The sequence below is a fragment of the Chiloscyllium plagiosum genome, unplaced genomic scaffold (genome assembly GCF_037043375.1).
Source record: "Chiloscyllium plagiosum isolate Xiang-an unplaced genomic scaffold, Cpla_swu_hap1 HiC_scaffold_2, whole genome shotgun sequence".
NCBI lineage: Eukaryota > Metazoa > Chordata > Chondrichthyes > Orectolobiformes > Hemiscylliidae > Chiloscyllium > Chiloscyllium plagiosum.
Window position 1 is genome coordinate 116,333,983 of NW_028270140.1, and position 27,229 is coordinate 116,361,211.

General features: G+C 38.6%; 1 protein-coding gene across 1 annotated transcript in view; it reads left to right on the forward strand.

Moving 5' to 3' along the window:
• mccc2 (methylcrotonyl-CoA carboxylase subunit 2) overlaps window positions 1-27,229 on the forward strand; it is a 135,743-nt gene that overhangs the window by 64,994 nt on the left and 43,520 nt on the right. Inside the window, exons 7-12 of the mRNA XM_043707857.2 lie at window positions 1,242-1,355; window positions 3,614-3,678; window positions 8,209-8,308; window positions 16,471-16,566; window positions 18,840-18,912; window positions 23,226-23,302. Coding sequence (XP_043563792.2) covers window positions 1,242-1,355; window positions 3,614-3,678; window positions 8,209-8,308; window positions 16,471-16,566; window positions 18,840-18,912; window positions 23,226-23,302 — 525 coding nt within the window. The remainder of the gene's footprint in view (window positions 1-1,241; window positions 1,356-3,613; window positions 3,679-8,208; window positions 8,309-16,470; window positions 16,567-18,839; window positions 18,913-23,225; window positions 23,303-27,229) is intronic.

The following is a 27,229-nucleotide window of genomic DNA, read 5'->3' on the forward strand; positions in this document are numbered from 1 at the left end:
GGGTTGGTCCACTCCCAAAGGAAATGTCTTCTTCCAAACTCCAGGATACAGCAGCTGCTCACCTCCCAGCACACACACAGGTGTTCAATCTTCAGAGGCCCAGTCCCAGGGCTAGGCCTCCCCACAGGAACAGCTCCTCTGGTAAAATGTATGTCTTCCACAGGGCTCAATCAAAACACCAATAAAAAGTGAAGACACATACAAAAAAACAAAGAAAACTACAGTCCAAAGGCTATGCCCTACCACAAAATTAACATTGTCCTTTTCACAGAAAGAGAAAAGAGTAACACACAGGCTGTGACCAGCCAGTGAAACAACAATGCCCTAATGAGAACTGAGCTACACCTGAAACACATTATGTGCATCAGGAGTTTAACAATCAGTCCTCACTAAAAGGAATGCCAGTTAACAAACTGGCTAAATAATTCAGCCAGTTCAGGAATCAGGTTTCCCCCTCCAAAAAAAGAGAAGCAGAAACTAACAGTAACATACTGACTGTAACACCAACCAGCACAGAGTCAGTCCCCTAAACTGAGGAGACTCTGAACCTCCTGTTTATCTCTGTCAGTCAGGGCTCCCTGATTGGGCCAGATTAACAATTCCATTCGGAAAACTCATATTCAGGCCACTTGGCTGATCTTGTTACAGTCACTTCAGTTGTTGTATCTTATTTATAGATATACATTTACACAAATCATACAATTTTGAAATAAGAGAGTGGACCTCCATCTGAGTATACCGGTTGGATCCTTATTTAAAATGAGCAGTTCTCCTGAGATCACTTCTGTATTTTCTGTGGTGCTTATCAGAATTAAAACATGAACGTAGACAATCATTTTAAAGTATAGCTAACCTTTTAGTAAAATTTTAGAAGTTAGAATCTGTTTATCGAGAATCTTCTTCAGTGTAAGACTGGAGTGTGAAAGTTGTGGGTAGAAACAGTGTTTATTTCCCTATCAGAAGGTTGTGAACTTCATTTGTAGAATTATCTGTCACTTGAAGTTATGTTCTTGCACTTAGCATGTTAGAGTTGGTGTTTTGAATGAGGGGACGCAAAAATAGAACAATGTAACTAAAAATACTATAGTTATAAAGTTCAGGGAAAGGACCAAGAGAGATTGAAAAAGTGGTGGTAATTATTGTGGTGTGAATGAAAATTAGTGTATTCATATTTGTTTTCTTGTAATAAACTGTTGTCCTGTATAAATCATTAATTCTGTGATTGCCTCCTTTGATTCCAGATAGCTGTGGTCATGGGTTCATGTACAGCAGGAGGAGCATATGTTCCTGCCATGGCTGATGAAAGTATCATTGTGAAGAATCAGGGGACAATTTTCTTAGGAGGCCCACCACTGGTACATATAAAAAAATTGATAAACAGTTAAATGTTTGGGGAGTAATATGAAGGTAAGCTCCCAAGATTCATTACAAATTCTCTGGCTTGATCTGGGATCAATATTGTGTTTGTAATGGCTCTTACTGTGAGTGCTACCAATGTAAAAACAAAAGACAAAAGCTACTATATTTACGAGCAATGGAACTTGTTGGTGTTTACCTTCATGTCATACTTAACATTGCTCTGGAAAATAAATAAATACCAATTCTGAGCTTTGGAAATTTGTTGACATAATTACAGCACTAGGGTCCCAGGTTCGATTCCAGCCTCGGGTGACTGTCTGTGTGGAGTTTGCACGTTCTCCCTGTGTCTGCGTGGGTTTCCTCCGGGTGCTCTGGTTTCCTCCCACAGTCCAAAGATGTGCAGGTCAGGTGGATTGGCCATGCTAAATTGCCCCATCGTGTCTGGGTGGGTTACTCTTCGGAGGGTCGGTGTGGACTGGTTAGGCCGAAGGGCCTGTTTCCACACTGTAGGGAATCGAATCTAATCTAATTAGTTTCATTTGATCATAATTTCTGATTGTGAAGGTGATTACTGCATCTTGTTTCAAAGTTTAGTAATCACTGAGGCGCAATTTTGGTTTTGTCCTTGGTTCACGAAATTCACATTTAATAAATGTCTTCTGGAAGTGGTTAGGAAGGCAATATTTTAAACATCATTAGAACAGCTATTTGTGATTCAACCCCTCAGACCTGTTAAGTCAATCACTAAAAGTTTGGTTCACAAATGTTTTAACCCCATCTACTCAGTCATTCCATAACAAAAATCTATCAATCTCAGTTTCAACCTCGATTCAACAATTTTCTAGGAGATAGAATTCCAATTTTCCAATACCTTTTATGTGAAGAATTGTTTACTGGCAGCACCTGTTCAATAGCCTAGCTGTTCCCACGGATTAAACTCTTTCACCAGAGGAACAGCTGCTATTCTAACAATTCACTCAGATCACCCCTTTATCTCATAGAGTATTGTGAATCAACCTGGTCAGACACATTGTGGCATATCTGGGGCAGGTAGGACTTTAACTTGGATCTTCTAGCTAAGAGGTTGGGACATTACCACTGTGCCACATGTACCCCTTGTCTTAATCATATACTGAAAGAAATATGACCATATTTTTGGCATGAAGTGTGCTAAAATATTGGATACATTTGTAACAACTGTACAATACAGTAAGTTTTCCAAAATTAATTTGTGGAGTTGAAGTTCAGCTATGGGATTTTGTATTTTGTGGTTGCAAAAGATGGTTAGAACCTTGGTTGCCTTTATCACTAATTGTCATGGTGTTCCCTCACAGGAATTTGTCATGTTATTAAGTTATAAAAAATTGAGACAGCAATTGATGAGTTCTGGGCTGACTCAAAGAATAAAATTAATCAGTAAGCATGAGGGCCTGATGTGAAGATTGTGAATCAATACAAATGCCTGAAAAATAAAATTGTGTTATTTAGATCACATTGATTGGCTGTGTTTCATTGTCATTGATACTTACTATGTGCTAATTGAGTCACTCAGTGATTGTCCTTTTATTTGCTGTTGGCCCTCAGTGAGAGGGAGATTGGAAATAAGAAATTCAAGTAAATTGCTTATGTTATGAGTCTAATATGTGTGTTCTTGTTGATAATTTTAAGTGGGTATTCATTTCTGAGAATATGCAACAGTTTCTGGTTATGTTGCTGTTATTTAGTTTCTCAGTGGTTTTGTAAAACTTGATATCGCTAAGGAAATTTGTTGTTGCAGTTATCCAGATCTGAAAAATTAAAGCTTAGTTGTCTCTTCACTGATGCTGTGTATTTTCAGCATTCTGTTTTAATTATTATAGTACAGTATCATAATCATTGTGAAGCTTTCTCTCCTGTATGTTTAAAAAAAATGTAACTTACTAGTTTATTTTTGTTATTTTTACTCTAAAGATTATCAGTTTACATCTGTCTGATAGTGATAAATCTCAACTGCTTGCCACCCCAACAATACAAAATATCTAATAATGTAAGGCAACATAACCAAGCTTCTAGCAGTACAGGTAGGAATAAAAATGGATTCATCGAATAAAATAGAGAAATTCAGTATAAGTGCACAGTTGATCAATCAGTGTTTGAAAGCAATACTGTTTTTGTTGAAGGAAATAATTTTTCAACGGAGCCCTATTAAAACCTGTATTTCTACTGCCTTCCATGCTAGAAGGAGAGATATTTTAAACTATTTTTCTCTGTTTAGGTGAAAGCTGCAACTGGTGAAGAAGTTTCAGCTGAAGACCTTGGAGGTGCTGATCTCCACTGCAGGTAAACTATCTTATGAAGCATGTTTGTTTAATGAGTGCAAACAAATGTGCCTGTTGTTCTAACAGCATGACAATGTACTTTTCAAGTAATGTAAATAAAAATGGATATTTGTTTAGACTGGCGGAAGTTTTGTAGTGAAGTTCATCATGGTTGGTATTGGGACCCTTGCTTTCTCTGATTAATATTAATGATCTGGATGATGATGTGTGGAGACAATTTGAAAGTTTGCGTATGACATGAAACTTGGAAGAATTGTAACTCTGAGGAGGACAGTGTGGAACTCGAAAAGGACATTAGCAAGTTGACGGAAGGGATGGATAGTTGGCAGATGAAGTTCAGTACAGAAAAGTGTGTGATGATGCATTTTGCTTAGAAGAACATTGAAAAACAACATAAAATAGGGGGATATATTTCTAAATGGGGTGCAGGAGCAAAGGGACCTTGGTGTATATATGCTCAATAATTGGAGGTTGCAAGACAGGTGGTGGAGGCAGTTAATAAAGCACACAGTGTTTTTGCTTTAATAGGAACATGGAATAACAATAGCAGTATGGTAGTTTTGAACCTGTACAAGACACTTGTTAGACTTCAGCTGGAGTATTGTGTACATTTCAGGAAAGATGCAAATGCAATGCAATGGAGAGAGTGCAGGAGTGATTGATAAGAACAGTTCTAGGAAAGAAAAACTTCAGGCATGAGAATAGATTGAAGAATTTGGGACTGTTCTCCTTGAAGAGAAGAATGCTCAGAGGAGAATTGATAACAAGTTGACGGAAGGGATGGATAGTTGGCAGATGAAGTTCAATACAGAAAAGTGTGCAGTGATGCATTTTGGATAGAAGAACATTGAAAGACAACATAAAATAGGGGGATACATTGCTAAATGGGGTACAGGAGCAAAGGGACCTTTGGTGTATATCTGCTTGATCAACATGAGAATGCAAAACATGCAAAACAGAAGCAAAAGTAGATCATTCAGGCCCTCAATTCCATTCTGTTATTCAATAGATTATAGTTGATCTGTTAGTATTTTTAATTTACAATCCCACCTGGAAACACAAGGACATGAGTAGGTCATTTGATCCATGGATCCAACCCCATCATTCAATCATGACTGAACACTTAAATGCCTTTTACCCTCCTGTCCCCGTAACATGCCACTGGCACTCAGAGGTTGATCAATCTCTGTGTTATACATATTCAAAAACTAAGTTTGCCCTCAGTGATAGAGAATTTCAAAATTTCACAATCCTCTGAATAAAAAACTCTCTTATCTCAAACCTAAGTGGCTTCTCCTCTATTTTTAAATTGTGTCCCAACCAGGTGAAATATCTTACCTTTATTCACCCCATCTACCCTTTTAAGTATTTTGTAAGTTGTGTCTCTAATCTTCAAAACTCTAGAGGATACATGCCCAGGTGTGTCCAATCTCTCTTTGTAGGACAGTTTTGCCACTGCAGAAATAAGTCTGGTGAATCTTTACTGCACTCCCTCAAGGCAATAATATCTTTCCTGTGATAAGGAAACCAAAGTTCTATACAAAACATACTCTAGGAGAAAAAGTGTGGACTGCAACCAACTTGCTATAAAATTTAAACAGGATTTCACTATTCCTGACCTCAAATCCTCTTGCAATAAAGGATAGTATAAGCAATCTTGTCCAATTCCATTAACCTTCCTAATGACTTGCTGCACCTGCATGTTAGCAATCAGAAATTTACCAGTGAAGGCAGGTAGGTCCATTCTTACATCTACACTTTCCAACATACCATTTACAAAATATTCTACACATATCTCTTTCTTCTACCAAGGTGGATTTAATATCACATTTTTCACGTTATTTTCCATCTTCCATTCAACAAGATCATGGTTGATCTGATTTCAACCTCAAATCTACATTAACCCCAATAATTCCCTTGCTAATCAACCACTGCCTCTGAATCCACTGAAGGGAATTTCAAAGACCCTCAGAGAAAAAAATGTTTCCTCATCCCTTTCTTAAGTGGACATCCACTTAATTTCGATGACCCCTAGATCTACAATACACCCTCTGGTTGCCCTTTATCTATAGCACAAGTTACTTCTTCAAAGAACTCCAATAAATTAGTTAAGTACAATTTCCTTTTAACAAAACCATGCTTGCTCTGCCTGATTATCTTGAACTTATCCAAGTGCCCTCTTATAAAATATTTAATAATAGTTTCTAATATTTTCTCTGTGACAGATGTTAAGCTAACTGGCCGTCAGTTTTGGGCTTTCTGCCTCCCTCCCCATTTGAATAAAAGAGTTACATCAGCTATTTTCCAAATAAAGGAACTTTCTCCAAATGTAATTAACTATGGGAAATTAAAACCCAATGTATCACTATCTCCCTTCCATCATCATTCCAGGGCCTTTTTTCTTGCCAATAACATCTGTTCTAATGGCTTCAACTTGTTTAGAGGTGATCACTAACTCAAACCTTTCTGATAGTTCCTCTTCAGAAAAATCACACTCATGCTCTTTGCTGTGGCATCTTCTGACTAACTTGTCAATAATCTGTTGAGGCTATTTTCTGTACAACACAAGTCAAAATTTATTAATCCTTCTGCCTCATGTACCTCACTCCAAATTACATGTATCTAGACATCTTGAAATATATCCATATTACAGAGAGGAACTGCTGGATGTCTTGAAACGCATAAAAGTGGATAAATTCCCAGGATCTGATCAGGATGTTGCCAGGGTTAGGGGATTTCAGCTATAGGGAGAGGTTGAATAGACTGGGGTTGCTTTCCCTGGAGCATTGGGGGCTGAGGGGTGACCTTATAGAGGTTTATAAAGTCATGAGGCGCATGGATAGGATAAATAGACAAAGTCTTTTCCCTGGGGTGAGGGAGTCTAGAAATAGAGGGCAGAGGTTTAGGGTGAGAAGGGAAAGATATAAAAGAGACCTAAGAGGTAACTTTTTCACGCAAAGGGTGGTACATTTGTGGAATGAGCTGCCAAAGGAAGTGGTGGAGGCTAGTACAATTGCAACATTTAAAAGGCATCTGGATGGGTATATGAATAGGAAGAATTTGGAAGGGTATGGGCCAGGTGCTGGCAAGTGGGACTAGATTAGTTTGGGATATCTGATTGGCATGGACAAGTTGGACTGAAGGGTCTGTTTCTGTGCTGTACATTTCTATGACTCTAAGTATTCATCCAAAGGCCTATAAATATTTATCTTATGGAGAATTACAAAGCAATTGAGAGCATTATAAGCTGGGGTGTATTTTCCAGCGATCCGTATTGTTCATGTGTTACAATCAGGTTTGTTCATTGCATAAGTTGGAAAGATCTATATTGCTCATTGCACTAATGTTAGAGTGTACCTTGGACCATACATCCATAACTGTAACAAGAAACTGCCTTAAGAAATATCAATTGATAACGCTTTTCACAGAATCGTCATTGTGTCACCGTTTCTAATCTAATTATCATCCAATGTCCTCGTGAATGCCTTCAAGGAACCCAATTCCACCACATTTTCAAAATGTGTTTCCCATGCCTTAACTATTTGATGTGTGAAAAAAGTATTTTTCTCACCTCACCCTTGCTCTGTTTGCACAACACTTTAATCTATGCCCTCTCAATCATTTTTCTTTTATAAGCAGGAACACCTTCTCCCTAACTACTTCATCTAGCCCACTCAACACTGAAAACCTCTATCAAATCTCCTCTGAGCCTCCTTCTCTTCAAGGAGAACAGTTCCAAATTCTTCAATCTCTTCTCATGTCTGGCCTATATGTGACTCCAGACAAATAGCAATGTGGTTAATTCTTTTAACTGCCCTCTGTAATGGCTTAATAAACCATCAGATCAAGTGCAGTTAGGAATGGGCAACAACTGCTGGCCTTCCCAGCGGTGTCCACATCAAAGAATAAGACTGTACTTAGGCAGCCCTTCCAGTACTCACTCAGAGTAATATTAGCCTGGGTTTGGGGCTCATATCTTTGCAGTTGTACTTTATTCAACAGCATTCTCAATCAGTGACTCGTGTAAGTGTGCTCCTAACTGATCCATGGCCGATGAGTAGCAGCCTTCACACACCTAAACTTCAAGGCAGTGAGATGTCACAGCCATAAAGCTGAAATGTTAAATTAATTTTGTCAACTTTTCAGTGAGTTTTGAGATGGAGACCTAATATACGATTTCCAAATTTGCAGATGATACAAAGCCAGTTTCGCGCAAAAAACGCTACCTTGTGATCTTGTAGTCAAAGAAATTAAACCAAATTAATTTTTACATTGTCAAGTTCTGATTAAGCGCAATAGTGATATTGAGAAGGCAAAATACGGTGGATGCTATGAACCTGAAACAAATGCAAATTGTTCGTGTCAAACTGGACTCAAAATGTTAACTCTATTTCTCTCTCCACAGATGCTGCCAGACCTGCTGAGTTTCTTCAGCACTCTCTGTGCTTGTTGTAAATATGTTTGATTTAGTATTGCAGTCTTAATTATCTCTGAGCGAACTTTATCAACGTTTTGCTTGTGAATTTTGCAGGAAGTCTGGTGTGACTGATCACTACGCCTTGGATGATGCTCATGCACTTCACTTGGCACGAAAGGCCGTTCGAAATCTCAACTATCAGAAGGAATTAGATGTAAGTACATAACTACTGTAGAAATAAACCTAAATTTGTAGCTTAGCCTTATGCTGCATTTTATATACGGAATTTAGACTTGGGGAGATTTTTATTCTGTGTACACATCTTAGGACAAAATAGCTGACTACTAGCTTGACTCTTATTTTCTTCACTTAGATCTGTTAGAACGATCACTGAATTTTAATCATTCTTAGCAAAATGTCCTAAATTCAATGTGTGTCAAAATCCCATAATATGACACATATTTAAATGTCCATGTGATTTACTTACCAGTATTATATTGATCCCTTCAGTTATTAGATTTAAAAGTGAATCTTTGAATTTATTATGAAAGATAAAATTCTTCATTGGGTACTATGGTATTCAATGTTGCATGCTCTAATTTTAGGAGGAAATTGTCCATTATATGTGGAAGGAATAGCTGATCAAATGTATGGTGCACAACATTGATTATATCATGCTTCTGAGTGTTATTGGAATTGTTTTCATCCAGACAAATGGAAAATATTCCACTCACCCATAACTTGTTCCATGTACATGACATACAAGCTTTAGGAAGTCAGGCAGTAAATTGCTGTTCTACTCACTTAACGATGTTGATAGTCTAATTAAGATTCAGGTCAATAGTAACTCCCGGAATATTGAATATTGGAGTTTCAGCAGTGGTAATGCTGTTAAACATCAAGGGAAGGTGATTGGATTTACCCTTATTGCAGGTGGTCATTGCCTAGCATTTATGTGTCATGAACATAAGTTGCTACTTATCAGCCTAATGCGTTAGTATTGTGGCATTTGAGAATTTGTTGCCTGGGAGAATTTCAAAGACGTTTCAGAGCTTGCCAAATGGGCATGACCCAAACCATTACGTACTGTTTTAGAAGTGTCATACCCAGAATAAAATTCACCCAATATATGAGAAATGCAACATGAAAAGAATGGAGAGCATCTCAGTAGTAGTGTTCCAATATGAATGGTTTAGGAACAGACATAGAAATAGCATGAATAGGACAAACATTAAGATATGAGGTGGAAATAAAGCAAATTCTGAAAAAGTGGGCCAAAGTGAAAGAGATCTATGTATAAAAAAACAAGCTTTGAAAAATAGTAAGAGGCAAAAATAAGGGGAAATCTTTCTGGAGTAATCAATAGACTTTAAGATAAAAGTATTACATTAAAAGCCAAAAACAGGAAAGTTGTGCTGGATATATCAATAATTTGATAGCATAAGAGGACAAGAATGAATATGAAAGTTTTGGAGAACTTAAATAAAAATGCATCAGTAGACAAAATTCACAAAATGAAATCCTAATATCAGTTGTCAGGAAGTTAATAGGGTCTATCAATGAAGGATTGGGGGGTTGTTCAGAATGTTCTGTCCAGTGTTGATGGTTGACATTGTCCTCCTCAAGAAGCAAAATCAATCCTGTGAACAATGGAAATATTAGTCAAAGTTTTCTCCTATAAAAATGATCAAAAGCATGAAAGTTAATGCAAAAATAATGTACAAATATTGTACCAAAATGAAACAACTATTATAAAAGATCCGGTCCTTTATTTCTTTAGTAAAGAAACAACCTGATAGAAGTTTTTAAAATTATTAATTAATTAATTGTTCAAGGTATTTAATAAGGCCATAAAACTGCAAACGAGAAACAGGATTAGGCTGTTCAGCCCTTTCGAGCCTACTTTGCTATTTAATAGGACCATGGCTGATCTGACATTCTTCACATCCACTTTCCTGCCCTTTCTACACAACCTTTGATTTCCCCATGTGATCAACAATCTGTTTACGTACAAGGACTCTGTCCCCACAGCTATCTGTGGCAACGAGTTCCAAAGACAGTCAACCCACTGAGAGAAGAAATTCCTCTTCATCATATTCTTAAATTGGCACCCCTTTCTTCTGAAATCATACATTCTGGTCTTACACCCTCCCATAAGGGGAAACATTGTCTCAGCATTTATCTTGCTAAGCTGCTTAAGATTCCTATTTTTTCAATGAGATCACCTCTCATTCTTCTAAACTTCAGTGTGTAGAGTCACAACCTATTTAACCTTTACTTGTCAGACAAAGCCTCCATATCTGGGATCATTCTAATGAACCTTATCTGAATTGCCTTCAATGAAGTAACACTTTTCCCTTAATTAAGGGGACCAAAATTACTCTCAATACTTTGATATAATCTCACTAATACCTTGTACAGTTGAAGTAAGACTTCCCTACTCTTCTTCTCCAATCCCCTTTAATTGAAGGCCAACATTCCATTTGTCTTCCTGATTACCTGCTGCACCTGAGTGCTAGCTTTCTGTGTTTCATGTACAACTACCCCCAAGTCCCTTTATGTTGCAGCATTCTGCAGCTTTTCTCTATTTCAATAATACTTTGTTTTCCTTTCAAAATTAACAACTTCACATTTTCCCACATTATACTGTATTTGCCAAGTTTTTGCCCGCTTATTTAATCTATCGATATCTTTCTGCTAACTGGGTTGTATCCTTCTCACAACTTGCCTTCTCACCTGTTTTTGTGTCGTCTGTATATTTTGGTATAGTATATTCTCTTCCATGCACCAAGTCAATAATATGTATTGTAAACAGTTGCGGTCGCAGCAGTGATCCCTGTGGAACTCCACTGGTTACAGATCACCAGCTTGAAATAGAGCGTCTTACCGCACTCGCAGTTTCTTGCCATTAGCAAATAAATTATGTCGAACAGTATAGGCTTTTGTCTTATGACTTGACTTTTTGTGAGGCACCTTGTTGAACTCATTCCTGAAGTCTAAATATAGCATATCTGCTGTTGCCCCTCTGTCAAATCTGGGTGAGATTTCCTTGAAAAACTCTAATAAGTTAGTCAGACATGATCTCCCTTTTATGAAAGCATGCTGACTTTGCTTGATTAAATTATGATTTTTCCAAATATGCTGCTATTACTTCCTTGATAATTGATTCCAGTACTTTTCCAACAATAACTGTTAGACTAACCAGACAATAGTGACCTGCTTTTTGCCTCCCACCCTTTTTTGAAGAGGGTTGTCACATTTTTAATTTTCCAATCCTCGAGTACATTTTCAGAGTTCAAGGATGTCTGAAAAATTACAATCAATGCATCTGCTATTTCTGCAGCTACTCCTTTTAGGATCCTCAGTGCAAACCATTAGGACCTTTAGCCTTTAGCCTCATTAGTTTATCTAACACTGCTTCACCAGTGGTGGTACTTAATTCCTCTTTTGTATTCTTTAGTATTAATGGGGATATTCAAAGTATCTTCTGCTGATGCAAATTATCTATGCAATTACTCAGTCATTTCCTTCTTCCTCATAACTATCTGCCCAGCTTCAGTTGTGGAGAGAATGATTTCACTTGTGGGAGAATTGAAAACAGGAAGAATAAAATTTTGTGGATTTTGGACATCTGAAACAAAAACAGAAAATGCTAGAAATATCAGGCAGCAACTTTGATGAGAGAACTAAAGTGCTTGTTTCATCTTAGCTTCCATTGAAACATAAGTGCAAGATAGGTAAAAAAAAAAGTTAACAGATGAGAATGTAAGAGTTGTTGGAATACTGAAATTTCTGCTGAAGAATGTAATTGATGGTATTAGCTTTTATGCTTTCAAAAGGCACCTGTACAAGTATATGAGGTACTTTGTCCTCTAGTAGAATCCTCTTGCTGTTAAATCCAACCTACTGTTTGCCTTCCTTATTGCGTGCTGCACCTGCATCATTACATTCAGTGACTGGTGTGCGAAGGAGCCCAGGTCTCGCTGCTCATTCTCCTTTCTCAATTTGTTGCCATTCAGATGATAATCAACCTGTTTTTGCTATCAAAGTGGATACCCTCACATTTAGTCATATAATACTTCATCTGCCATGCATTTGTCATTCAATTAGCGTGTCCATATTTTGTTGAAGATTTTTTTAAAAAATACTCAGCTATTAATTCTTCGAGAATGGACTCCAACATTTACCCCACAGCCAGTGCCAGACTTACTGGTCTATACTTTCTGGTTTTCTCTAACTTATTACATTAACTATCCTCCAATATGTAGATACTGTTCCAGCATTTATATAATTTTAGACCATATGCCTAAGGATATAAGAGCAGAATAAGTAATTTGGCCCTTCATTTGGTTTGATCATGGCTGCTATGTTTTTCAACCCCATTCCCCTCCCTTCACCTCATAAGCCTTGATCCCCTTACTAATCAATGATCACCAGTGCATCTATTTCTAGGGTCACTTCCTTAAATAGTCTGAGATGTAGATTAGCAGGCCCTGGCCCTGTATTGGTTGTCAGTCCTATCAATTTCCCCAACACCATTTTCCTGCCAATACTGATTTCTTTCAGTTCCCACCCATTACTAAACCCTGTACTCTCCAAAATTCACATGTTGTTCATGCCCTCTCTTGTGAGCACAGAGCCAAAATATGTATTTAGTTAGTCAGGCATTTCTTTGTACTCTATTATCAATTACTAGGTTTATGAGTGTAAGGAACCTATTTTCACCAATCCTATTCCCTCCATATACCTATATAAATTTTTACCGTTAGATTTTGTGTTTCTTGCAAGCTTACCTTTGTCCTCTATTTTCCCTTTCTTAAACAATCCCTTTGTCTGCCTTTGCTGAATTCTAAACTACCTCATTCCTCAGGTCTGTTGTTTTATCTCATCATTTATATATGTCTTGCTTGATCTAATAATATCTAAAATTTCCATTGTAAGCCATGGTTTGCTGCCTTTCCCATTTTACTTTTGCGCCAGGCAAAAATGAATAACAGTTGTAATTTACCCCAGCATCTTTAACTATTTGCCATTGCCTTTCTGTAATCACCCCTTTCAGTAATAACCAATCATAGCCAACTCATACCTCCCATCATATAGTTTCCTGTATTTAGATTCAGGACCCTAGTGTCAGAATCAACTGACTCAAATGAATCTCAAACAATTATTAGTCCCATCCTTCACCAGATTCATTATCTTTACTAAATTCAGCTTTTTACCTTTTAACTATCATTTCCCAACTCTGAGAAGCATTGTACTCCCAAAAGGCAAAGAATTATTAATGCTGGTAATCTGAATATTTTTTAAATGTATTCATTTGTGGGATGTGGGCATCGCTGGCTGGCCAGCATTTATTGTCCATTCCTAGTTGCCCTTGAGAAGGTGGTGGTGAACTGCCTTCTTGAACCACTGCAGTCAACTTGCTGTGGGTTGAACCACAATGCCCTTACGGAGGGAATTTCAGGACTTTGACCCAGTGACGGTGAAGGAACAGTGATGTATGTCCAACATAAAACTGAAAATACTATTGAGGCAGTGCTTCTGACATCTTCCAAGTCATTCTTGGGTGATTTAATCAAATTTTGATACAGGTTTAGCATAGCTGCCTTCCTTTTCAATTATGTCCCTCAAGAATTAAAGCCTGGTGTTTGTTTTGCTTTTTACTTAAAGCCTTGCTAACCTATGGTGCAATTTTCAGTGTTTGGTGTATTTGTACTCCTCAATCCCTTTTATCCTCTAACTCATTTAAACTCTCATCTTCCATGTAAGAATTGACTCTACATTCTATGAACCAAAATGTATTGCTTCATATTTAACTGTGTTGCACTTAATTGGTCAATTACTTCCTAATTTGTAAGTCAGTTAATTTCCACATGTAATGTGTTAGAGAACTTCTCAAGATTACAAACAATAGTGTTACTAATGGGATGACCATGCATCCTAGTTTTCCTTATGTAAATCAAATCAGCAGTAATAATTTTTAACTCGTGAATAGTGGGCGGCACGGTGGCACGGTGGTTAGCACTGCTGTCTCACAGCGCTAGAGACCCGGGTTCACTTCCCGCCTCAGGCGACTGACTGTGTGGAGTTTGCACGTTCTCCCCGTGTCTGCGTGGGTTTCCTCCGGGTGCTCCGGTTTCCTCCCACAGTCCAAAGATGTGCAGGTCAGGTGAATTGGCCATGCTAAATTGCCCGTAGTGTTAGGTATGGATGGGTTGCGCTTCGGCGGGGCAGTGTGGACTTGTTGGGCCGAAGGGCCTGTTTCCACTCTGTAAGTAATCAAATCTAATTAACTGCCCACCACAATTAATTGTCATCTACAAATTTAGAAATTGTTTTTGATTTCAAAGTCCAAATCACTGATGTAAGTTGTGAGTAGTAGTGGTCTTAGCAGTGACTCTTATAGATCACTCCAATCCCATCTGACCCATTATTCCTGTCCTGTGTTTTCTGTTCAAGCCATCTAGCAATCCATTCTATCACTTGTCCCCTGGCTTCACTAGTCTTCTCCTTCCAAGCCCTATGAATCAATTTTTTTTGTTGTCATATTGTTGGCTGAATTTGATTGCTGCTGCCCTTCGTCCTGCTGGTGGACCCTGTACAAACTTTGTTACATTATTTACAACAGGTTGCCAGTGTAGCAATCATCCAACTCAAATATTGGCTTCTGCTGGGTGAATGTTTTCCACCTTTTAGGCAGATATTTCTGTGAATGAACTATGAACCAACTAATTAGAAAACTGACACTGCAAGCAGGCAGACAGACAGTGCAACAATAGTATACAGATAAATGTCAGGACAAATTTGCAAGATGCCTACTCTACAGAATGATTTGAAGATTACAAACAATAGTGTTACTAATGGGATGACCATGCATCCTAGTTTTCCTTATGTAAATCAAATCAGCAGTAATAATTTTTAACTCATGAATAGAACATATTTCTATAAAAATGAAGTGTGTTTTCTAAGTCATTTGAAATCATTGTTATTCATATAATTTGCAGTCTGATCCAAGGAAACTGTTTCTAGTTCATACGGTGGCAATCAGTTTTCTCTGCATGGGTTTGTCCACTGTAATATGTTGTATTAATTAAGGGCACTGCATCGTGTTCTACCCACATCATGTAAGCATGCTTCCTTTGGCAAATCCTATAATAATCAGTTTTCAGAATTATTAGCCACCAATCTAGCTCATGATTACTTTAATGACAATAATTTCCAAATCATTCTGTAACATAGATATCTTCATCCATGTGTGTATATATTTATCTATCTAATAAAGATTTTTCATTTTAAAAATAATCAAATAATTCATGTAATCAGTTTTCACGTTTACAAATTGTATTGATTGGTAATAATTCCATTTGAGGTCTTATGTAAAAGGCAAAATATGCATGAATTCCATTTGAGATTTCAGAATAATGCAGATTATAATGATAAATTCACACCTCAGGTGTATTTATTCTGTATTCTTTCATGGAATATGGGTGTCCCTGACGAGGTCAGCATTTGTTACTGTCCCCCAATACTTTGGAAATGAATGGCTATTTAGACCATTTAAGGGAGCTGTTGAGAGTCTATATTATTTGCTGTGAGGCTGGATAAGGAGGTCAGATTTTCTCCCTTAAAGGACTTTAGTGATCAAGATGGTTTTTTATGGCAATCAATGGTAGCTTCATAGTCACCATTACTGAGACTATCTTTCCATTCTAGATTTTTATTAATGTGAGTTCTACCAGCTGCTATTTTGGAACTTGAACACAAAGCTTTGTTCTGGATCACTTGATTATTATTCCAGTGCCATTGCCCACTGTTTCCTTATGGGCTTAATTTTTTTCATCAGCTGCAGATTAATTGAAGCAAGAGATATAACGTCTATGGCTTCCTACCTGAAAACTCGTCTCTCTGGGAGGAATGGTTGAAAATCCTGTTCCTCTCTCTTTGAATGCTGCTAGACCTGTTGAATATTGCTAGCATTTTCTATTTATATTTCAGGTTCCCAACATTGTAGCGTTTTCCTCTTGTAATCGTGCAAGATGTTTTGAATGCTATGGTACCAATGGATTAGGAGGTTTCTTTCATTTCCCACTAAACCTCCTTCCACAATGCTTTTCATTGTTTATGGACATTAAATGGACATTTAATATTTAAGCAGGAAATTGTCATTGAAGTCACAACTTTCATTGTTGGAAAAAAACTATAGACAAGTTGAATAGGGATTCAGACTCTGCCTTAGATGTTCCAAAGTTGTGAGAAGTATATTCTTGCATTCATGGTTATTAATTTAATGCTGTTACATAAAGTGCACATTGAAAAATAGTTCTGAATTTTACTGTGATTGGAGGCTGTCAATTACACTACTGTTCGTCTCCTTAGGTGACGGTGGAAACCCCAGAGGAGCCACTGTTCCCTGCTGATGAATTATACGGGGTAGTCGGTGATAATCTGAAAAGAAGTGTCGATGTCAAAGAGGTATAGACTCAAGAAAGGTTTTCCAGTTAGCATGAAATGATTTTTCACTAGAATTTAAAGCAACATGGGTATCCTATTAAGAATGTAATTAATAGTTGTTTGATAATATGGAACTTGAGTGCTGCTGAATAAAGACACATTGTTGAAGCTTTTTGTCTTGTATTCATTGTGACAGTTTGCAAGAATACCAATTCAGGCGGTAATTAAAATTTATACTGCCTAACTAACATTTATACTGCATGAGACGAGTATACTGTTTGGTGAAAAAATGGACTCTGATTGGAAGCAGCCATTGAGAATACACCAGTTAATTATGATTAACAGGTTCTATTTAAATTTTAAACTGGGCACGTTTCTCATATTTGAGATTGCTGAGCAAGTGCTGCTCAACCATGGAACGACGTCTCATTTTAGCCATGTTGCTTTGGCTTTGCAAGTATGGTTGAGTATCTATTATCAGCTAATTAAGGAACATGATTAATCAGTCAATCATCGGGCCATAACTCTTACATACTTAGTATCACATCAGCACTGAAATTGATACACAGCATTGTTCAATCCTTTAGTAGGCAGAACAACTTTTTAGAATCAAAGTAGCATCCTGTTGGTGAAAAATGTCTCTTGGATGTTGTGACAGTGTGAAAAGCTTGCTTATTCTATTCAAACTTTTCCATCAAAGACTGCTACCACTGTTTTCACTATGGCAATACCTTGGCCAGTTGCCAACAAATCAGTGCCCTTTCTCCTGTAATAAAAGAATTATTGTGATCATTGGAAATTTTCCATTCCTGTGTTTGTCCTGATAAGTGCAAGACAGAAAGTTTCAGCCAACATGTCACCCTTTTCAGTAATATGTATCTTCTCAACTATTACTATAGTGAAAAAGCTTTGTTTGCAGGTTCCATTCATTCATCACCTTTATGCAACATAGGCTGCTGAATTTAAATTTAAATTTCTAATCTAAAATTCATCTTTGTGTTCAAATCTCTGTTGCTTTGTTCCTCCTTACTTCTGTAACATTCTCCAACCGTACAGTGATTCAAAATCTGTGCATTCCTCCAAATCTCCAAACTCTCCACATTCCTTCAACTCTGGGCATAGGTGAATCTCCCATTTCCTATCCAACTCAACAGTTTGGACCTGCTTTGGAATTTCCTCCTCAACCTTTATGTATCTCCATCTCTTTTTCTCTTCAAAATGCTGCATAAGATGAGCTTTTTGATCAAATATTTAATCACTTTCATTTGTTTAAGGAAGGAGGAACATCAATGCATGGCAATGGTATTGGAATGCTCAATGGCTTGCTCATGTCAGTTAGTTTTATAAGAAACCTGATCAAAAGTCTGCTCCATTGATTTGGTGTTAATTTTTCAGATTACTCTCCTATGAAACACCTTAGAATGTTTTAGTACCTAGTACGAGATGTTAGGATGAATAGAGCACATTTGCTGGACGAATGGATTTCTAGACAGAAGTATTGGATCCCTTGATTGTTGAAAAATTATTGATGAGAACGGATTTCAGTGACTGTGTGTCATGCCTGTGTTTGAACTGAACAATCCCAATAGCTATTACTTATGATTTCCTTTTGTATTGCTAAACCGTTGCAAAATATATGGGGCAGTATGTTACAGGACGTCCCAGCAAATGCCTGTTAAATTCCCTGGAATGCTTTCTCTCCGTCAGCCTGCCAATGTAGAACTATCCACAATTTCTTAGAGCTGTTCATGGCCTAGGTTAGCCTGCCCATTCTCGCCCAAATTGAGATGCTGAAGAAACCAATGACTATTTAAGGGTTGCTTCCCAAGCAGCCTCAATTCTGAGGCTAGCAGGTAAGTTGCTCAGGTCTGGCATTAGAGGGAAGGGTGAGTTTGCCTTCCACTGTTGGCTTCCTTTCCCATTCATTTCTCTTCACTGTTCCCAGTCTTCCTATCAAGGTCTCACTCTACTTCCACCTACACTCTCTTTGCCTGCAGGGCCTCCACTTCAGCCTCCATGATGACATCCTGGCTCTGGCAATAAGACCTGTGGAACTGAAGCCCCGATATTTATGGTGGCCCAGCTGAAGCTTCCTAGTTGTTAAAAGGTTGCTGTAACTCATGTAAAGAGGCTTTGGGGCAGCTGACATCATCATGGATATCTGCCATATCCTTTGATGACAGATTGAGAAAATCTGCCACAGTTAAATGCCATTGTTCCATTATAAAATATTCTAAAGAAATCAAATATGATGTTTGAGTTTGTATAGTGACAATACATTGTTATCTTTACAGGTTATTGCCAGAATAGTGGATGGCAGTAGATTTAATGAATTCAAAGCTTTTTATGGAGACACTTTGGTTACAGGTACACTTTCTGATCTAAAAAATAATCTGCATGCAAAAGGTCCCATTTCTTTTAATGTTCCAAGGAAAAGATTTTACTAAACTGTTATTTGCACTTCTTATTATGCATAGATATTCTTACGGTACGTGTTTGTTGTCTTACACATAAAACTTTAATGGACCACCGCATGCAAAGCAGCAATAGTTTCTACATTGTTTGTGGAGTGTAATGATTGTCATAGTGAGAAGAATTACAGAAAAATATATTATTGTGTAGAAAAAGTCTATAATATCCACTGTTGCTTCAAAAGTATACTCCTCAAGTTACAATTATTTTGTATGAATAAAATAGGAAAATAGGTCCACACCACTGAAGATGGCAACGATTTCAGGAATTCTGAGAAAATGCAGTTCCTGCCTATTTAATAATATTTATGCCTAAAAGAAGCAACTGGTGGAAGCAATAGGATGATTACTTCTTGGCCAGATAAGTTAGACATTAAAGAGGAAGATGAAGCAGTTGAGAAGTGTGGGCATCTAATCCCAGAGTAAAGAGCATATCCAATAATGATGGAACATTTGGACTGATGTGCAAAAGATTCGAGTTTGACTTGTAGGGCTGGAGAATAGATGCAAGGCTATGAGGGGTTTTCTATATAATCGTAAGAATGTTGAATTATACATGCTGAACACCAAGAATCAGTGTAGAAAGTTTGAATATAGGTGTGGGAGGCAGGCAGTACTTTGTGCAAGGTAGGATGTTGTCAGCAGAATTTTTTTAATAAGCTGCAACTTATGGAGAGTAGATAAGAGGAGAACACAGGATTGGTCATATCTCGAGATGGAAGAGTCGTAGGTAAAGGTTTCAGCAGTTATGCATAAATGATCTGGATGAAGGAAGTGAGGGCATTGTTGCTAAGTTTGTAGATGACAAAGATAAGAGGAGGGAAGTGGGGAGGGTGAAGAAGGACTTGGACAGGCGAGGAAAGTGAGCAAAAAAGTGGTAGATGGAATACAGTTTGGGAATGTATGAGGTTATACCCTTTGGTCGGAAGAGTAGAGGTGTAGTCTAATTTCTGAGTGATGAAAACTTTCGGCAAGCATTTGCTGCCTGTCCTGATTTGACCTCTTGAACCATTGCTATCCTTGGAATGTAGGGCCATCGCGTTATTGTTTGGAAGGAAGTTTCAATATTTTTAACTTGTGACTATGAAGAATAATGATATAGTTTCCAATTAGGGTGCTGTGTAGCTTGGAGGTGAGCTTACAGGTGGTGGTGTTCCAATGCATTAGTTGCCCTTGTCCTTATGAGGTGGTAGAGATCGTTGGTTTTGAAATTATTGAAGAAAGAGCACTGCTGAGTTGTTGTGGGTCATAATTTATACTGTGTATCGAGCTGCGACTGTTTGTCTTTTGGGAGAGGAAGTGAATGTTTAGGTCGATCAAATGGACTGCATTGTTCTGAACGTTATTTTGGAAATGTATTAATCCAAGCAAGTGGAGAGTTATGCATCACACTCCTAATTTTTGTCTTTTAAATTGTGAACAAGGTTTGGGAGTCAGGAGGACTTACCTCTGAATTCCTAACCGCTGTTCTGCTCTTGGATATAACATTATTTATATGGCTGGATTAATTAAGTTTCTGGTCAATGGTAACCCCGAGGATGTTGATAGTGGGGGAATTCAGCAATGGTAACTTTGTGATCCTGTAAAAACATTGATTGCCAAGGGGACAATGGTTAGATTCTCTCTTTTGGACCTGAACATTGCATTATGGTTGTGTGGTGTGAATGGCACTTGTTCCTTCTCAGCCAAGCCTTGATGTTCTGCAGGTCTTGCTGCACATGATCAGAGATTGCTTCTGCTTCTGAAATGTAGTGAATGATACTGAACATTGTGCAATTTTCAGCAAACACCCCCATTTCTGACCTCACGATGGAGGAACAGTCACTGATGAACCAGCTAAAGATGGTTGGATATGTTCTCTGTAAAGTTTCCCATCACAGCATACACCTCTGAGGTTTGGGTGAGCTGATCAGTGTGCAGAGAACCTCTGAGCAACCGTCTGGCTTAGAGGGACCATTGGTTGGACCTCAGCCACTGTTGATGTGATTGGCTCCAACAATCACAACCATTTTCCTGACTGCTAGTTATAACCTTCTAGGAGAAAATGAGGACTGCAGATGCTGGAGATCAGAGCTGAAAATGTGTTGCTGGAAAAGCGCAGCAGTTCAGACAGCATCCAAGGAGCAGGAGAATCGACGTTTTGGGCATGAGCCCTTCTTCAGCAACATATTTTCAGCTGCTAGTTATAACACCAACCTATAGAGAACTTTCTAGAAAATGGTCCCCCTTTTCCTCAAATTGTTGGGTTTAATCCAGCGTTGAACAAAAGTTGGAAGTTCTGTCTTTAAGATTTAAATGCAAATTTCCTTTTTTCCTTCATGAGGATGCACTGTTAACATTTATGGAGGTAATTGGTCATACTTTGCTTCCCTTGTATATCATTGTTGAGGAGGAATGGTGAAGAATCAAACCTCACAGTATAGCGGGTAACATAGTAACATGGATAGAAGATTGACTGGCTGGGCAAAAATGGAGAATATGTATGAATGTGCCTTTGTCTGTTTGGCAGAATGTGACAAGTGGAGTTCCACAGGGGTCTGTGCTGTGGGATGTCAAAGCTTTACAATTTACATCAGTGAATTAGATTGGGAGCAAATGTATAGTAACTAAATTTCCAGACGAATTTTGAAGTAATTCACCTTGATAGGAAGAATGTAAAAACAGAGCGCATCTGCTTGAATTCCATTGTGCAGAGGGGTTTAGGTCTTCTAGTGCATCGGTCATATGAAATTTCGATTCAATTTTCTCCTCATTTAGGGGAGGATAGAACTGCATTGGAGGTGGTTCTGGATCTTGCAGAAAATGGCTTTTTTTCTTTATCTCATTTATGTTTGAACATAAATAATGAAAATAATATACTTGGTTAGATATTAATCAGTCATAAATAGTGTAGAGGGGTGCTTGAAGCCTTTTATTCATTCATTTGTAACCTTTCATATGTTATTACCTGTGATTTTGAAACTTATTATTTCATAATAATTACAGGAAGAAAGAACCTAATATACTTACCCCATGCAAACGTATTACAACATTTCTTTTGTGATTGATCAGTTGCAAACAGTATTTAATGTCGCAAGGTTTGTAGCTCAGGTTGAGGTTTAGGGTGTAGATTTGCTCGCTGAGCTGTAGGTTTGATATCCAGACGTTTCATTACCTGGCTAGGTAGCATCATCAGTGGCGACCTCCAAGTGAAGCAAAGCTGTTGTCTCCTACTTTCTATTTATATCTTTCTCCTGGATGGGGTTCCTGGGGTTTGTGGCGATGTCATTTCCTGTTCGTTTTCTGAGGGGTTGATAGATGGCATCTAGATCTATGTGCTTGTTTATGGCGTTGTGGTTGGAGTGCCAGGCCTCTAGGAATTCTCTGGCATGTCTTTGCTTAGCCTGTCCCAGGATAGATGTGTTGTCCCAGTCGAAATGGTGGGATGGTGTTACCTAGCCAGGTAATGAAACGTCTGGATATCAAACCTACAGCTCAGCGAGCAAACCTACACCCTGAAGTGTTTAATGTATTTTCAACAATTCATTTTCTAATGACTTTATCAAATATTATTTAACTTAATGGTTAGATTTAATCAAATTAAAATCAGTATGGTTTCAAGATCTGTAAAGTTGAATTTGTTAGAGCACTGTTTTTCATTTTTCACTGGTTAAGCATATTGTTTGTCATCTACGTCTCCACCACCACTTTTTTCTTACATTGTCACTTATGGCTGCAAATTGATTTAAAGACCTTTAACTTTAAAGTTGTCACCTTTTAACATTTAAATAGAGCCATATAATGTAAGATTACTAACTATGTAAGCAGACATTGGGCAACATCTGAGCCAACTCTGGCACCTATGAACTAAAACAGAAGTCGCAGGGAAAGCTCAGCAGGTCTGGCAGCATCTGTGAAAAAAAATTAAAATTAACATTTCGGGTCCGGTGACCCTAAATACATTTACTATATTAGATCAGTGACTACACTTTGAAAAGCCTACATGAATTTTAAAACACTTAAAAATGTCTGAAGTTGTTGAAGGCATTATTCACATCAAGTCTTTCTTTCAACAGACATTTAAGAGAAAGATACCAAAGGCTATACTTCTCACATGTTGCTGTAAATCTGTATAAGGATCTGACTTGCAATATGATCATGTACTGCTGTGGTATTGACAATATAATTTTCAGTATGTCTTATGTTTTTCTTCTCTTGGGATATATTTAGGGTTTGCAAGGATTTTTGGGTACCCAGTTGGCATAATCGGAAATAATGGAGTTCTTTTCTCAGAATCCGCAAAGAAGGTTTGTATGCAACATCTATAGCATTAGAATTATGATTAGTTCATATGAGAATAATGTATACAAGTAACATTGGTTTCAAATTGTGTGTCTCACTCTAACAGCAGTAGTTTAAAACCTGTTGTCTTAACTTGCTAAATTGAAAGTTGCAAATGGTGGTAACTGGAAAAAATAGAATGAGGAAGGAGGTAGTCGCTGGCAATGATGCCACGTCGTATCTTCTGGTCGTATAATATTCATAAATGCTTTGAGATGAGTACTTCTCTTAATAGGGAATTTACTGATGAAACTAAGATAATTATGAAACCTAAGAGAACAGGATTGTTTTCGTAGGAACCTGGACAAATGAAAGTGAGATTAATTCCCATGTGTATATGTGCAAACACATATGGGCGGCACTGTGGCTCAGTGGTTCGCACTGCAGCCTCACAGCGCCAGGGACCTGGGTTTGACTCCGCCTTTGGGTCTGTATGGGGTTTGCACATTCTCCCCGTGTCTGTGTGGGTTTCCTCCGGGTGCTCCGGTTTCCTCCCACAATCCAAAGATGTGCAGGTCAGGTGAATTGGCCATGCTAAATTGCCCATGATTTTAGCTGCATTAATCAGGAGTAAATATAGGGTAGGGGAATGGGTCTAGGTGGGTTACTCTTCGAAGGGTCAGTGTGGACTTGTTGGGGTGAAGGGCCTGTTTCCATACTGTTGGGAATCTAATCTAATTCTCATTTTTAAAAAAAACTTGAGATTTATATGCATTGTAGGTGATGCATCGTTGGAAAATCTGATGATGTTAACAGTAGTTCGGAACCCTGCATTCCTCATTAGTACTGTCGCACTTGGAATATAACATACAATTTGATGTACACTACCTTAAAAAAAGTTCTGCAGAAAATTTAAAAGTAAAATAGATTATTCTAGTGGGTTAAATTTTTAGTTTCACTACTTGGTTAGTGACTTATTCATTACAGAAGCTGTTGATTTGCATTCCAGTAAGACAAAACAAGCTAGTCAAATATCACTGGGAGAATGTGAGGATTGCAGATGCTGGAGATCAGAGTCGAAAAGTGTGGCGCTGGAAGAGCACAGCTGGTCAGACAGCATCTGAGAAGCAGGAGAATCGACATTTTGGGCATAAGCCTTTCATCAGGAATGTCAAGGGAGGGGGATAGGGGGTGAGAGATAAATGAGAGGGTTGAGGTGGAGTTATGGGAAAGGTAGCTGGGGAAGTGATAGGTGGATGGAGATGGGCTCGGTGATGGTGATAGGTTGGAGGGGAGGGTGGAGCAGATAGGTGGGAAGAAGGATGGACAGCTGGGACAGTTCAAGAGGGCGGTGCCGAGTTGGAGGGTTGGATCTGGGATGAGGTGGGGGATGGGGAGATGAAGAAACTCAAGAAATCGACATTGATGCCATGTGGTTGGCAGGTCCCAAGGCGGAAGATGAGGTGTTCATCCTCCGGCCGTCGGGTGGTTTGGATGTGGCGGTAAAGGATGCCCTGCACCTGCATGTCCTTGGTGGAGTGGGAGGGAGAGTTAGAGTGGTTGACCACAGGGCGGTGGGGCTGTTTGGTGCGTGTCCCCCAGAGATGGTCCCTGAAACATTCATAAGTTCGTGTCCTGTCTCCCCTAGTGTAGAGGAGACCACATTGCGATGTATCACTTTTTTCCCTAATCATCCCATCTCTACTTAGCTTTCAAAACATGTAATTTAAGTATACCATACATTTAAGATAGACTATACAATATACAAGTATATGGACCTGAACAAAAATGTATACCATGCAATTCTGTCTTCAACTTGAATGATATTCATAAATACTACTGTTCGGCTTTAATCTTGAGTGAGGTCTTTTTGGGGTTGGTCAGCTCAGTTGGCTGGACAGCTGGTTTGTGATGCAGTAATACCTGCAGCACAGGTTCACTTCCTGAATTGGTGGAGAATACCATGAAGAGCCATCCTTCTCAGGTTTGCACGTGCCTGAGGTGTGGTGGCCCTCAGGTTAAGTTCACCACTAGTCTCTCTCTAATGGGAGAGCAGAGTTATGGTCCTTTGAGATTATGACGACTTTATTATTTATTAATATAGTCTCAAGTCCTTCAAAATCACTGTGTAAATTGTCTCTTGAAATTCAGTCGTTCTCTCTGATGTTTTGGATTTCATTAATATTTACTTATTTAAATCAAACTCTTCACAACCACCTACAAATTTCACATTTAGTTAAAAAGTTCTTATTCTTGTAAAACAGTGAATGTTGACAAGTTATTTAATCTTTGGGGGTGCTATCACAGCAGACATTCTCCTCTGCACTTATTTATCCTATGAATAAATGATAATTGCTTTGCTGCTTTAGCCAATATTTAGCCCATTTCTAACTGCCCCGGAGAAGGACTTCGATCATAGAATCCCTACAGAGTGGATGTAAGCAATTCGGCCTATTGACTCCACACTGACTCTCTGAAGCGCATCCCACCCAGATCCACCTCCCCTACCTTATCCCGTAACCTTGCATTTTATATGACTAATCCACCTAACCTGCAGAACTTTGGACTGTGGGAGGAAACCCACGCAGACATGGGGCGAATGTGCAAACTCTACACAGCCTGTCACCCAAGTGTGGAATTGAACCTGGATCCCTGGTGCTATGAGGCAACAGTGCTAACAACTGAACCACCTTGCTGCCAGACCAGAAGATAATGGTGAGCTGTTTTTCTTGAATGGCTGAAGTCCTGGCATAGCCATGGTGCTGTTACAAAGGGAATTCTACAGTTTCGACCTTGTGACTGTGAAGGAATTGTAGTATAGTTCCATGTTAAGATGATGCGTGACTTGGAAGGAACTTTCAGGTGGCAGTGTTTCCATACATCCATTGCCCTTCTCTTTCTAGGTGGTTTGGAAGGAACTGTTGCAGAAGACTTGGTGCAATTTGTAGATGTTAAACACAACTGCCATTGTGCACTGATGGTGAAGGGAGTAAATGTTGAAGGTGGTGATTGGCTACCAAGCATGTGAATGTCATTTCGTTGAATGGTGTTGAGTTACTTGAGTGTTGTTACTTGCACCCAATCAGGCAAGCAGAGAGTAAATCTTCACTCCCTTTACTTGTGTTTGTAGAAGGTGGATAGGCACTGGGGAGGGATGAGGTGAGTTACTTGCTGTAAAATTTTGACCCGTAGAAACTCCTAGATCTGTTTTTAGCCATAGTATTTATATAACTAGGGCCAGTTCAGTTTTCCGGTCAGTGGCTATCCCAGGGTGTTGATAGTTGGGGATCCGGCGACAGTGATACTATTAAAAATCAAGAGGTGATGATTATATTGTCTCTTGTTAGAGATAGTCATTGCCTACAATTGTCTGGTGTGAATGTTATTTGCACTTCACAGCCCAAAGTTGAATGTTTTTCAGGTCTTGCTGCAAGTGGATCTAGACTGCTTCTGTATATGAGGAGTCATTAATGGCGCTGAACTTTGTGCAATCATCAGTAAACATCCTGACTTCTGACTTTATACTGGGAGTGGGAGCATCACGGGTTGTTAGGCCTTTATACTAGCCTGAGGAACTCAGTGGTGTTCTGTGCCTGAGATGATTGACTTCCAATAGCCACTTAGTGCTAGATATGACTCCAATCAGTGGAAAATATTTCCCCCGATTTCCATTAAATCCAGATGTGCTAGGATTTCTTGACTTAGATGAATACTACCTTGATGTCAAGAGTAGTCATTCTCACCTCAGCTCTGGAGTCAGTTAACTGGATTGTTGGTTTCCAATCAAAATGACACCAACATGGGCACAATTCCTGCACCAGCTTATGAACCAAACTATGAAGGTCTCACCATCTCAACCTTGCCCCTCCTTAGAATCATGCTGATCCATATCTCACTCGCTCCCTCTCTCTCGCTCGCGCGCACTTTCTCTCACGCTCTCTCTCTCATTCATG